The sequence below is a fragment of the Parasteatoda tepidariorum genome, chromosome 4, assembly GCF_043381705.1.
Source record: "Parasteatoda tepidariorum isolate YZ-2023 chromosome 4, CAS_Ptep_4.0, whole genome shotgun sequence".
Taxonomy (NCBI): Eukaryota; Metazoa; Arthropoda; class Arachnida; order Araneae; family Theridiidae; genus Parasteatoda; species Parasteatoda tepidariorum.
Window position 1 is genome coordinate 55,507,681 of NC_092207.1, and position 13,141 is coordinate 55,520,821.

Below are 13,141 nucleotides of genomic sequence, written 5' to 3' on the forward strand. Positions count from 1 at the left end.
AAATAATGGCAAATATGTATTTCATACTTGTAGTACCGGATTTTTGCAACTGATACTTAGTTGTATCTGATTTATAAAAATAAAAATCAGTACATACCCATCTTTAAAAATTTTATTAATTAAAACCATAACTACTTTTTTAAGGGTGTTACAAACTTACCTTTTCTGATAGAAGAAAATATATTCATTAACACACTCTTCTGTATTTGGAGCTTCTTTTTTAACATTCTCATCATTATAATAGTACCATTCATTACTTGTAGCATGTTTTGAGTAAGAAGTGTAATGACCAGCACTAACACCTTTTAAAGTATAAGGCGGAAAAAAATTTAATTAGTTTTAGGATAAGTTTTATTATTATAAAATATGGAATATTTATAAAAAGAAAAAAAGAAATAAAATAAAAATAAAAACTGATAGAACAGAATAAGCATTGTAGAACCCAATTTTTCGACACAATTAGATAAGTTTATCATCAATTAATCAGAAAACAACAGAATTCATACAATAAAAATAAAACTAGTTGCTTGTAACATATTATATATAGGGGTATAATGTAAAAAGTACACATTTTTAATTAAATCAGGATGCCCACTGTGAATTTTCAAATTCCTTCCCTGTAAGTTCAAGAGTTACCCCGCATCATACACGATATTTAAAATTCAATTTTTATAAATTAAAAAATATGTTATTTAAAATACGTAATCAAATAGAGAAAAATCAAATAATATGGGCAGATTAATATTGTAATATAAACATGCATTCGAAAATAAGGTACACCAACAGTCACTACTGCAAATGTGTATTAAATATATTACGTATATTATAATAAAATTGCCAATATGAAATGTTACTTTCCTGTATAAATATAAATAAATAAACAAAAATAAGAAACCCGTGTTCAAAATTCTAACGAATATTTATTAATTTAAAACGTATTTATTTAGAGAAACAATCTGTTCCATGTCCATATTTATATCTTTGGTGGTATCTTCCTTAATCTTTGAAATGTTTGTTTCTAACTATTTCATAATTGATGCTGTTTCTCTCTCTCTCTCTTATTTTAATTTTGTATGTTTTAATTGTCAGATTTTCCTATTCTGCGTGCACAAAATTTTTTCTTCTTCTGAACTTTTATTAATCAGAAAATTAATATTTCGAAAAGAATTGGACAGTGGAAATAATTGTATTTCATACCATTCTTCGATAATCTCATCTTTGAAATTTCCAAGAAACGTGTGTTAACAGAGAAACCTCTCTCAACATTTGCATTACCATGAGACTCATGACAAACTTTATAACTTTGGATATGTTATCTGAATCCTTAATGTGTTTCAACACACCAAAACAGCTCTCATTCCTACTAAATTTTTTTCAGTTTTAAAATATGAGCTTGATAGCATGCATTTTTATACTCACATTAGGCTTTATGTCCTGTCAGACCATTGACTGATTCATTTCCTAGTAAAATCGTTAGTAGACATTTTATTCGTGATGCAGCTAAATCAGTCATAGTTGCAACATCAGGATCAAAATATGTGACTACTTTAGTGAGAGGTAAACGACTATACTAAAAGTGGCTTTCCCTTTTACAACCTCATGGAAAAAGAAAAATTTAAACCCATTCTAAGCATAATATATGTGCACCCTATAGGGGAGAAATAAAAACAAAATAAAATAACTTCTCGATTTTACTATTATTTTGTTCGTTTATAATTTTTTAGTAGTGAAAAAAAAAAAAACTTTTTGTTCAGGGAAAAAAGATATCGCTCAAATATTTAAAAGAGTAACATAAATAAAAAAGTAAAAAACAAACAATTGAAAAATGTTTCTATTTCAAGGTGGATATGAGCCCTCATCCCTTGGCTTTGCCTTCTCATTAAGCAGCTTGGAAAAGTCCCACACAATGGTGTTAAATAGGAAATGATGCCAGCAACTCTAGGACCATAGCTATAACTGGGGGAAAAAAAGGGAGAAAACTAGTTTGCATCATACTTTGTAAAACACTGCTAGCAGATTAAAGCAGTAGGTGATCGCTTCTTGTTTTAAAACTTTTCTCTGTTTTACTAAGAGTTTAGAGACATTCCCTGCAATATCCCGAATCAATAAATTCCCTGATAATTCCCAGTTCTGGCTTGCACCGACCACAGTGCTGAAGTAAAATATCCTCGGTGGTAGAGGGATCATGGGTTAGAGTCCCCTTGCCGACAGGCTAACCGTGGGAGGTTCTTGTGGTCTTCCTCCCCATGTAACGTAAATGCGGGTTAGCACCCTCAAAAAGTCCTCCATGAAGGCAAATTTCTCCCAATACTTGATCCAGGAGTTCCCTTGTCTTCTGGATTGGGATCAAAATTACAAGGAGACGGAGTTGAACATTAGTAGTCGTAAACCCATAAAATTGGGCGACGGTTATAAAATAAAATAAGATAATTCCCAGTTTTCTCTATCCCTGTAAATATTTTTAATTCACGAAAATAAACCTGAAATACTGCAAACCAGGCATTAGTTTGATAAGACTGCTAACTTAAAGAAACATGAACGGGATTGTTGCTGTCGGTCTTTAAGACAGAGGGGGTGCGATTGTTCTTGCTTTCTAGTGGCTCCAGCTATGGCCAAGAATTCGACTTTTGCCTCACCCATTTCTAGGGCAGACCCATTCATACATCCACAGATCGTAATTTTGACCTGAAACAGAGGACCTATCTCCAATTCAATACCTCCAGATGTATAATTTGTAATGGAAACATGGAGGACTTAGTGATCCGTCTGATTTAACGTGAACCAGTCATCATTTATGACAAGGGGAGTCTTCGGCTGGCTGGATAGGAAATTCCGTTCTCACAAACGTGCCAACCATGCTTTCCCGGTCCCACATGCACAGGATTAAAAATAGTTAATGGAAAGTAAATACTAATATTTAGTACATAAAAGAAGAGTTCTTAAAACAGAATATTAAAAACTGAAGTTTTGATTATTTCCATTTCAAGTGGGAATGACAAAGAAATAAAATTGTCTTCATATTAGAAAATTTTACTGATGTCATGATGTTTGATAACTTATTGCACTATTTGGAAATAATGTTAATAAACTAGAATATTTTGAATGTAATATAAATTTTTTTAAATAACTTACCACCAAAGTGGCACACACAAGATTGCAAATCATACATGAGATCTTCAGAAAATGGTCCAGATGAGAACGAGGATAAATCTAAACCTTCTAATGGATATGAGACCTTATCTTCAACTTTGATGCTCATAAAATCATGAAAGACAAAACTGAAAAGATAAGAAAACCTTGTCACAAATTTAATAAAAACAAACACCAGGCACACATATAAATAAAAATACAAATGCAAAGTTAAACCAGGCAGAATTGCATCAAAAATAAAACTATATGACTTTTCAGAAAGGATGCCTTTTTGTATTATATTCATGGATATACTTTCTGTTGCAATATTAAAATGCAAATTGAGCATTTAAATCATATAAATAATATAATATGTTTTAATGTATTTATTTAGTTGCGTGAGCAATGACAATCCAATCTTATAAAAAATTATGCAATTAATATACAGTGGGTGATCGGTTAACGAGCATAATCTGTTCCAAGACTATNTCATGGATATACTTTCTGTTGCAATATTAAAATGCAAATTGAGCATTTAAATGATATAAATAATATAATATGTTTTAATGTATTTATTTAGTTGCGTGAGCAATGACAATCCAATCTTATAAAAAATTATGCAATTAATATACAGTGGGTGATCGGTTAACGAGCATAATCTGTTCCAAGACTATGTTCGCTATCCAAATTGTTCATTAACCGATTATCGATTCACCATAGACTTCTATGCGAAATCGATTAATTCGTTCAGGAGACCCTAAAAATTAAATTTTAAAAAATGTATAATTTCTTAGTAAGTTTCTTAAAAAATAATATATACATATAGCCTTGCATATTAGCCAGTCCTTTTCATTTTTTGCTTATGGGGCGTTGAAGAACATGTTCAATGTTGATTGCTTTTCTCTCTTTTTCAGGATTTTCCGGAAGTAATTAATAGCATTGTCGTTGTAAAGATCCCCAATCTTACTGACATCAGCAAGGTTTGGGTGCCATTCTAAGACCATTGCTCTGACATCCTCCCACTTTTTCGAAAGATATTTAATGGCAGATGTCGGCATTGGTCCACTTTCGTCTTCCTTTTGTTCAGAAGGAGACACATTTCGCTGTGTTTCTTGGTGTTCTTCATTCAAAATTTCTTGGAGTTCTTCTGTCGTCAGTTCATCTTCATGTCCCATTATGAGCTCTTCTATGTCATCCTTGTTCACCTCCAATTCCATATCTCTAGCAGTTGTCAAAATTTCATCCATAATTTCAGAGGTGCCTCCCTGATCACCTCAGTTTCCTTGAACGAAGGGTGGACACAGCTTCCGCCAAGCAGAAATGAACTGTCGCTGTGTGACTTCTGACCACGCCTTTTGAATGATATGAATAGCTTCAAGAATGTCAAATTTTTCTTTCCAAAACTTTTTTAAAGTCATTGTTGAGGAGAATTGGCTTGCTTCAAAACACCGACGAAACAGCGTGCAAGTGTACAATTTCCTGAAAGCCGCAATAACCTCCTGATACATCGGCTGTATCAGCGAAGTCGTATTCGGAGGTAAAAACTGAACTGTCAACCAGGGAAAGTCTGTCAACAAATTATCTTCAAGATCCTTTGGGTGTCCTGGTGCATTGTAAGCAACATAATTCAGGAGAGATGAAAAACGATTTTTAGTCCGTTTCTCATATTTCACATATTTTTACGGCGGTAGCGCGTCATCGGCACCTTTGTATTTTATAGTCTTCACTGTTTGAAAAAATTAAGAATTCGCTTAATTTATTCGCCATGTTAGCAAATCCACTCGCCCATAACTTATCAGCTGTCAGAAAATATTGATATTCAAATTGAAACTGAAGTATTTAAGTGTGTATTGATTTTAGTCATAATAATAATTATTGAATGATCTTTAAATTCATCGTTAATTCAAGTTTCATTCGGTAATTATCAATACTGAGCATGCTTTAAACATTTCTCCTTTCAGTGATCTTATTTTGTATGCAATGATAACAAATGATAAATAAATTTTTTTTTTTCAGGTCGAGAAGTGTTCATTAGAATTCGCGTTGTTCATTATTTGAATATGTGTTCGTTGTTGGAACACAAAAAATCTTTCTTGAAAGTGTTTGTTAACCGATCACCCACTGTATATGCCAAAGAGAAAATACAATTTTCAGAAAACAAAATAAGAAAACTAAATGTGATCAATCGTGTTTATTCTGAGAAAGGACAATTTCCATTGAACATTGTAATTGAAAATATTGTTTCTATTAATTAATGAACACATTTAAGATCTAACCTTTGACCTATTAATATTGCATTATTAGTATCTGAAAATCCTGTCATTCAATCAAAAGTTATTTTGAGTAATAGAAAACACTATGTGAGCAACAAAATTTTTTTACAAAAAATAAATTTGGTTTTATCAAATTTTTTTGAAATTCTATCAATATCATATCTATAAATTCTATCTATCAATATCATATCTATTCAATTCTATCATATTCTATAAATATGATTAGTGTTCATATTATTAGAAATAAAAAGAAAATAGCTGCCAAGCTCCTTTTTATAAAATTGATAGTGAAGTATTTAGATTTTTTTTTTTAATTGTGTGTAGAAGATTCAGGAAGATTTTAAAACCTTAAGTATTTAGTACATTAAAATATATATATATATATTTTTTGTTCTAATGGCAAACATTTTTTTCCAGTGATAATCAGATGTGATTAGAGATTGATTGTTTCCCGGCAAATTGTATTGATTTTGTCTCAATGAAAAAAAGATTATTGGTAGAACATTTTAATATTTATTTTACCTTGGCTGTGAATTATATAAAAATTGGCCATACTTGGCCAAGTTAGTATAGAATTTTCATTTTCTTAATTTTATTATAATTTTTCTAGAATAACACACAAAAGAAATAATCCTGATGTAATATAATTTCGTTTGGAGCGAAATTATCAATATTACTTAATACGATAATTACTTTATATGAATGTAGTTCTATGCACAACTATTAATATTAATCTTTCTCTAATGTTCTTATTGTTAATGTGCATGTATATACATATATTTTTAGTCAAGAATAAATAAAAAAATTAAATAGTTAACAGTTATAATATATTTAATAAAATTATTCTAGTATCAAAAATATTATGAGCTTGCAGATACTTTAAGTTTTTATCTGGTACTACGGTCACTGACTAATGAAAATAATAAATAAAAAATGCCCTGTTCTTATATTCTTATAAAAAAATTATTAATCATAAATGATAAAAAGATTATTTTCTTAAGTAAAATAAATAATGATCAGATAAAAATTTTCAAAAATGTACTCTAACTTCAAAAGTTAAACATCTATAAGATAAAGTGAAAGATATGAAATGAAAACAAAAATTGTTGTACCATTAGAAGGAAAAACAGTTTTTGTTCCAACCATTAGATGCTTGCTTAAAAACTCATTAAAAGTTTTATTTATAGTATTTGTTACACTTATTAACTGAGTAGCTGGTCTACATGTAAAATATTATTAATGAATGGCTTATAGACTGAAATAAACATTAAATAATAAAGAGAAAATTTGATTACCGTTTAAGATAAATAATTAGCACCTGAGGAAACTTCCATACAGATAAGGATTTGGTGGCTTGTTGATTTCGACGGCAAACGGGACAGAACCATGGACTATCTGCATCTAGACTCTCCCTAAAAAGTTGTTAAAACTAATTTATATTATCTTTAGATGAAAATAATCAGTACTTTAATCAAATGTGAGAGGATTGTAATTTGATATTAGAGTAAAAGAAAGCCGAGAAAAAATCTAAAACTAAGTATTAAAAAAAAAAGAAGTGACAGGTACTAAAATTAAAATTTGCCAAAAAAGGGGTAATTTATCATTTTTAGCAATGAAACGTTTCCCACCATAGATAAATTACATTTCAATTATTTAGAAATGTTATTTCTCAAATATTATTCTGAAAACACTAGTATTCATTAAATTTCAATTATAAGAAATGCCAAGTAAAGAACAAATAAAATAAACTTATTTAATAGGTATCTAAAACTAGTAATTTTCACATTAAATCTATGCTTATTTAAAGAAGAAAATATACTCTTTAAAGGAACTGTTCTTTGCTTCTTCACTGCCATTTTTACCAATTGAATGCTTAGTTGAAGGAGAAGGAACATTGCTCTTTAATGAAATCATTTTCTTTAAGTGAACAGTTCTTTGCAATTTTGTAGGTCTCGCAGACACTTTATTTGCTGTTTGAAACCAACTTTTCATTAGAGATGTTTAGTTGTCTAACACACTATTTTTTCTTCTTAAAACCATGTTATTCTGGTAATTTAAGTATGCTGATCTCTTAACAATACACAGGCTTTTATTAATTGACCCATGCAAGAAGTTGTGGTAAAACTCAACTGAAGTTTTCTTTTCAGCTGTAAATTCATACTTAAGTGTTTGAATAGCATCAAATAATTCCAAATTTAGCTTGCTTGACCCTAACATTATAATAGAGTCCATAATACTGCAACTGGATTCGCCTGGGGGTAGTAGTGAGCAAAGTGTGTGAATTTTTGATGGTAGTGGAAACTTTGTAGAATTTTCTATTTTTACCCACTAGTTTTTTATATTCTGTTCAGGTTAACGTAGCTTGGCAGCAGGGTAGTATTGGATTTCCAGAACACATGCCTCCTTTTTTGACTGTTTGCCAGGTGAGGAAGATCTTACACAAGTTTTGAAGAAAGTGGACAAGGATTAATTGCTGAAACTATATTTAATAGCCAGTTATCAAGAATGGCATCTTTCGCTGTAATGTTTTTGAACACACCAGACATGCTTTAGCTACCTTCATTCCTTTTGAATTTCTCTACAGTAACCACCTGAGACAGAAATGTCTAGTTTTTTTTTAATTTTTACATTGCCTCCCACAAATATAGATTTTGTAGGTAAGTGATCACTCTCTCTACCACATCAAGGAGTTAATTTTTGAGCTTTTATAAAGCCGAAAGTCTTCAATTTAAGAGAACAGTTTGTTAAGTAAAATATGTATAAGTGGAGCACCACTTTGAAACACCTTTACATATTCTTTAGAGAGTGACAGACAAAACAAATTTGAAATTGAGTTCTTAAATAGTATTTAAATAATTTGTTAACTATTCTGTTTTTACGATCATGGCCTGCTTGTGTACACGGTAATGTCTGATGTGCTCTCCAGTAGCATTATCAATATAATTAGCTTGGTAGATGCTAACAAGAATGTGACGAAATTAACACTTTTTTTATGTAGTGCACAAACACAAAAAGTAAAAGATAGTCATGGCACCAAGCAGCTTTAATGAATCTTGAGTTTTATTGAATATAGAAAGCCACTTAAATGAAAAGAATGTTTAAGGCATGCATTTTACTTTCAAAGCACTTCTTTTTTCTAAATAAACATCTTAACTCTTACTTAAGAATAAACATTTTTTTTTTTAAAAAAAAAGAACAAAACATAGTATGAGAGAGGCACTACAAAGAATGGACATTTAATTATTTTAAATTATTATCATTATTTTTTTTATTATTTTATTTTTGCATCAGTAGAAATTTAAAATTACCTTTCACTGAAATATTCTAGGCAGTCATAAATATCAAGTTCGGATTTATGTCGAGTCTGTTGCATTGACTTGTGCTCTACAGCATATGATGCAGAAGCTATATTTTCAGCAGTGAGATCGACATACCTAACAGCAATATTATCACCAGGATGCAGTTTGATATCACCGATTCGAGTAATTTCACAACCAGAACAATGCTTATTATACAAGCAGCGTGAGCAATTTTTACCCTATGATAGAAAAAAATTTGTAAGTTAATGCTTCACAAACAATAACATACAAAAATAGTTACATTTGTAATTAAGTTCTAGGTGAAAGATGCCTGGATGACTAACGCCTTGGTTTTAGTACTAAATGAGATCTTTTTATTATTATTATTTTTTCCTGTTATTTATTTTATTTCAAGACTAGCATTATTTTTAAGCAGACCAGTTTTTTCTAAATAAAAAATATGCATATACAAGACTCTAAAGATGGTTGTAGAAAAAGGAATGACTAGTGTTTCAGTAAAAATAAGAACATCTTTAATATGCATATGAAGTTCAAATTAATTGAGAATGGAATTTTCCTATTATTGCTGATAAAAATGTTATTAACGCTATTTATTTTTTTCTAGACATTCTCTTTTCATTATAGCATAATACTTTTATACCTGAATAGAAGTTAACGTTAAATAATGAAACATAACATAAAAAAGAAAACACTAAATTAAATGGCTTTGTTTTTCCTATGCTTTTAATTAGCAATCTGTAACATACACAAATTTTGACAAGGAATTTAAAAATTATGGGCGAGTATTACAGAACACCATTAATATAAGTGAAATTAAATCAATCTAAATACAAAACCATAAATTTTTCATTTAAAATTAAGTTAATTGATTCTTTTATATTTTATTTACAGCACATTGTTATAATTCAATTTTATAATAAAACATTACAAATTATATTTCTAATATGGCTGTTTTTAATTACATTAAAAAATCTAAGATACGAAAACAATAGTTAAAAATTTTAAAAAGCTTTTCCAAAGGAAAATATTAATCTCATATAGTACTTATTTAAGCAAATTATTATCAGAGTACTCCAATAAAAAGTTTTTTTTAAGTGCGTTGAGTATCATTACCTGCCCATCAACTAATAATAGTGAATAGGTTGACAAAAAAGGAATAGCTCTATCTACATGCTCATACAATTTAGAGGCTGGTAAAGATGAAGGTAATTTGAGCAGACACGGGTGGCCAATCAGTACTTTTTGTTTCAAAACACCTTCTTCAAAAATATCATGTCGCATGACAATTGGTATAGGAATTGTACTATAAGGAAAATTTTAAAAATTAAATACATCATTTTACTTATACACATACAATGAAAGTAGTGACATCTATATTTACCTTATTTTGTACTGAGTTTCACCTATTTTAGTTAGTGGCATAAAGTCTTCAGCAGGAGCAACAGGTGAACTACAAACCTGTTTACAAATTCATTTAATTAATAAAGTATAGAATATAATAAATCATTACTTGAATATTTAAAAATAAATATCAAATGGAAAACAGGAAATTTCTACAACATTTATTTTCTTTTTTAAATGTCCTAGAAATTAATGAGCCTTTTATTATTTCAGAGGTAAAAAGTTTTTCTAGATAAGAAACAAGTTACGACAAATTCCCAAGGAAACTTCTTTCATTTTAGGGGAATGCCTCATTATCAGAGAAACATATATATAATTTGATGATAAATTGCAAATTTTATTTAGCAAGTAGCCTAACTATTAGTTTAATCTGCTTATAAGAAACTTACGCCACAATCAAAATAATGATTCAATTAAATATTTAATAAAAAATTTTTAAATTATCAGGTATTTTAAAAAAACGAACCTCAAAATAAATGTTTGAGATTGTTATTATTAACTCATGATAAAATTAAAATGTGTTATGTATTTATACTTTGAGCCATGATATAGGGGTACCAAAAGAATGTGTTGTAATTTATTGCAGTTTCAAATCATATGTCCAAAAAAATTTTACTAAAATTTACAAATAAGAGTATTGAATAAGTTAAATAACTATTAATAAACTTGCATAAAAAAAAAAGCTTCAACTCAATACCTTACTAGTTTTTCTAAATTTTTCCTGGATGATTTTTATGAACCTAAATCATATGAATTTTTCTTCAGTTATTTAGAATCAAATCATATTTAAGAAGTAAAAAATGATTAATTTATGTTTTCAATTTAAAATTCTAAAGAACTTGGAAGTGAAGTAGAATTTCTGTGGGTAATAAAAACCTGATAAGTGACATAAAATTAAACATTGTTAAACAAAACAATTTCATATTTTCCAAACATAAATAATCTGGTTTCGTAAAATTAAAATTATTTTATACATAATATTATTCGATTTCCTCAGTATTTAATTTAAAATTATAAAGTAATTTATAAAACATGTTTTAAAATTAAAACATTTATATGATTAGAGTTGGTATTGAAACAGTTTATTTCTTTCACTCATATTTTAATAATTTCTAATATATAATTGGTAAATAAAATAATTTATTAATTTAATTTTTAATTAATTAATTTAAATGACAGAGTATTGAAAATACCACTGAGGCAAAAATATCAATATAAAAAACATAAAAACAGCAACAGCTAACTGCATTTTCTTTCTTTACATTATTAAATTTAAGCACAAAATAATTTTTTTCAAGATTATTTATGGTGCTGTAATTAAACACTCTAAAATAAGACCTAGAATTCTAATAATAATTTCTTTTTTTTGTAATAGTTTCTCTGAAATAATAGGAATGGAAATTATTTTACATCCAGGAAATTGATACTTATGTTGAAATGCTTATGCACAGAGAAAAGAATAGAAGCAAACACAAAAAAAAAATTAAAAATCATAATATATGTTTTAAAATTTTAGTCGCAGGAAATTTACATGATAAAATTGCATATAAAAATTTAAAAGAGCTTCTTTTATTACACATTTAAGAAAAAAAAAAATACTTACTGGACAGATAAAAGTAGCACCACCATAATGTTTACAAGATACCTACAAAGATTATAAAATAACTTTTTTAATTGCTGGCATGATTTGTATACATTTTAGAATTGTAAATACATTTGTATAACAGATTCAATATTATTTAAGAGAATTGATTGCATTTAGACTTTTATCAAAAAGTTCATAACAAAATATAAATAACAATGTTTTAAAAAGTAATAAAACTACCAATGACATATCATATGTGTGTTTATTAATATAGAATATACAATACAGGTATTGTTTTAACTAAATCTGTCAGCACCAACTGCAGTTCTATTTATTAGTCAAAATATGATCAAATTTGTATGGACCAATGCTAACATGGGAAAACTAATTAGATTAGCAATGACTCGTTGAAAAGAAAATGCATTACTATGTTGCAAGAGGGGAAAACAATACATTTACAAAAACAATAGAAGTATGTGACACACATGCATGTGGTCATCAATGCAACTTTACTTTTCAGTTTTAAATCATACTAACAAAATATTACAAAAAAAAAAAAAATACAGAAAACTAAATTTTAATATAATATTTTTCATTTCAAATGAACATGCTTTTCACATTGAAACGGATAGATAGCATCAATTGAAAGTAATTTACTCTATAGATACAGAGCAAAATTAAACAACTTTTTCTAGTAGCCACTTATGGCATTGATACCATGGCATTAACCCCTTAACTGCCGAGTAAAATTAACATGATTCACTCCCCAGTGCCACCGTTTTTCGCTCAAGTGCTCTTTCTTACACGGTGTTTCGGTGGGGGAAATGATGCACGCTTTGCAATTTAAAAACAGTTTAATTTTACAAGACAAGAAAAAGGAAAGAAAGAAAATACAAAATTTAAATTAAATAATAAAAATACAATATAAAAGATGTTAAAACTTAGCTGTTGTATGATAAATCCTGAAACATGGTTGGACAAATAAACCAACATCACATTCATCGCACTGATAGCGGGATTCACGCCGAATTTTTTTTCTTGAACAAACAGCACATTTTCGCGATGCATTTTTCTTTGAAGACGTTGATGGAAAGAATAAAAAGCACCAAATACATACAGGAAACAAAAGCGATAAAAGAATAAACCCGACCTTACTCAAATAAATTCACACAAGCGATTAAAACGATATCACTTTTCCCATTCCACCTCCTCCGAAATTAGTAATACATTCGCAAAGCAAACACTTTCAAGGCCATTTTACTGCATTCTGAAGTAGGGGGTGTAGTTCTATTTATAGCAACGCAAAGCATCGTACTTCGGGAAAGTGTATATATACGCCTGCGGCAGTTAACGCATTGTCTGGCCGAGACGCATATATACGCCCGCGGCAGTTAAGGGGGTTAATGACAAGATTTCTTCAATATATTAATTTT

General features: G+C 28.9%; 1 protein-coding gene across 3 annotated transcripts in view; it reads right to left on the reverse strand.

Moving 5' to 3' along the window:
* Positions 1-13,141, reverse strand: part of LOC107449010 (ubiquitin carboxyl-terminal hydrolase 11) — a 37,826-nt gene that overhangs the window by 3,051 nt on the left and 21,634 nt on the right. For 2 of the 3 annotated variants that reach the window (XM_043050840.2, XM_043050800.2), the window contains exons 10-16: positions 11,727-11,768; positions 10,104-10,180; positions 9,836-10,025; positions 8,711-8,940; positions 6,698-6,814; positions 3,133-3,278; positions 161-302 (exon numbers count right to left, since the gene is read on the reverse strand). In XM_043050840.2, the coding sequence (XP_042906774.1) occupies positions 161-302; positions 3,133-3,278; positions 6,698-6,814; positions 8,711-8,940; positions 9,836-10,025; positions 10,104-10,180; positions 11,727-11,768 (944 nt within the window). Of the gene's footprint in view, positions 1-156; positions 303-3,132; positions 3,279-6,697; positions 6,815-8,710; positions 8,941-9,835; positions 10,026-10,103; positions 10,181-11,726; positions 11,769-13,141 lie in introns of those variants that run through there. The other variant, XM_071179874.1, reaches the window with a different exon arrangement.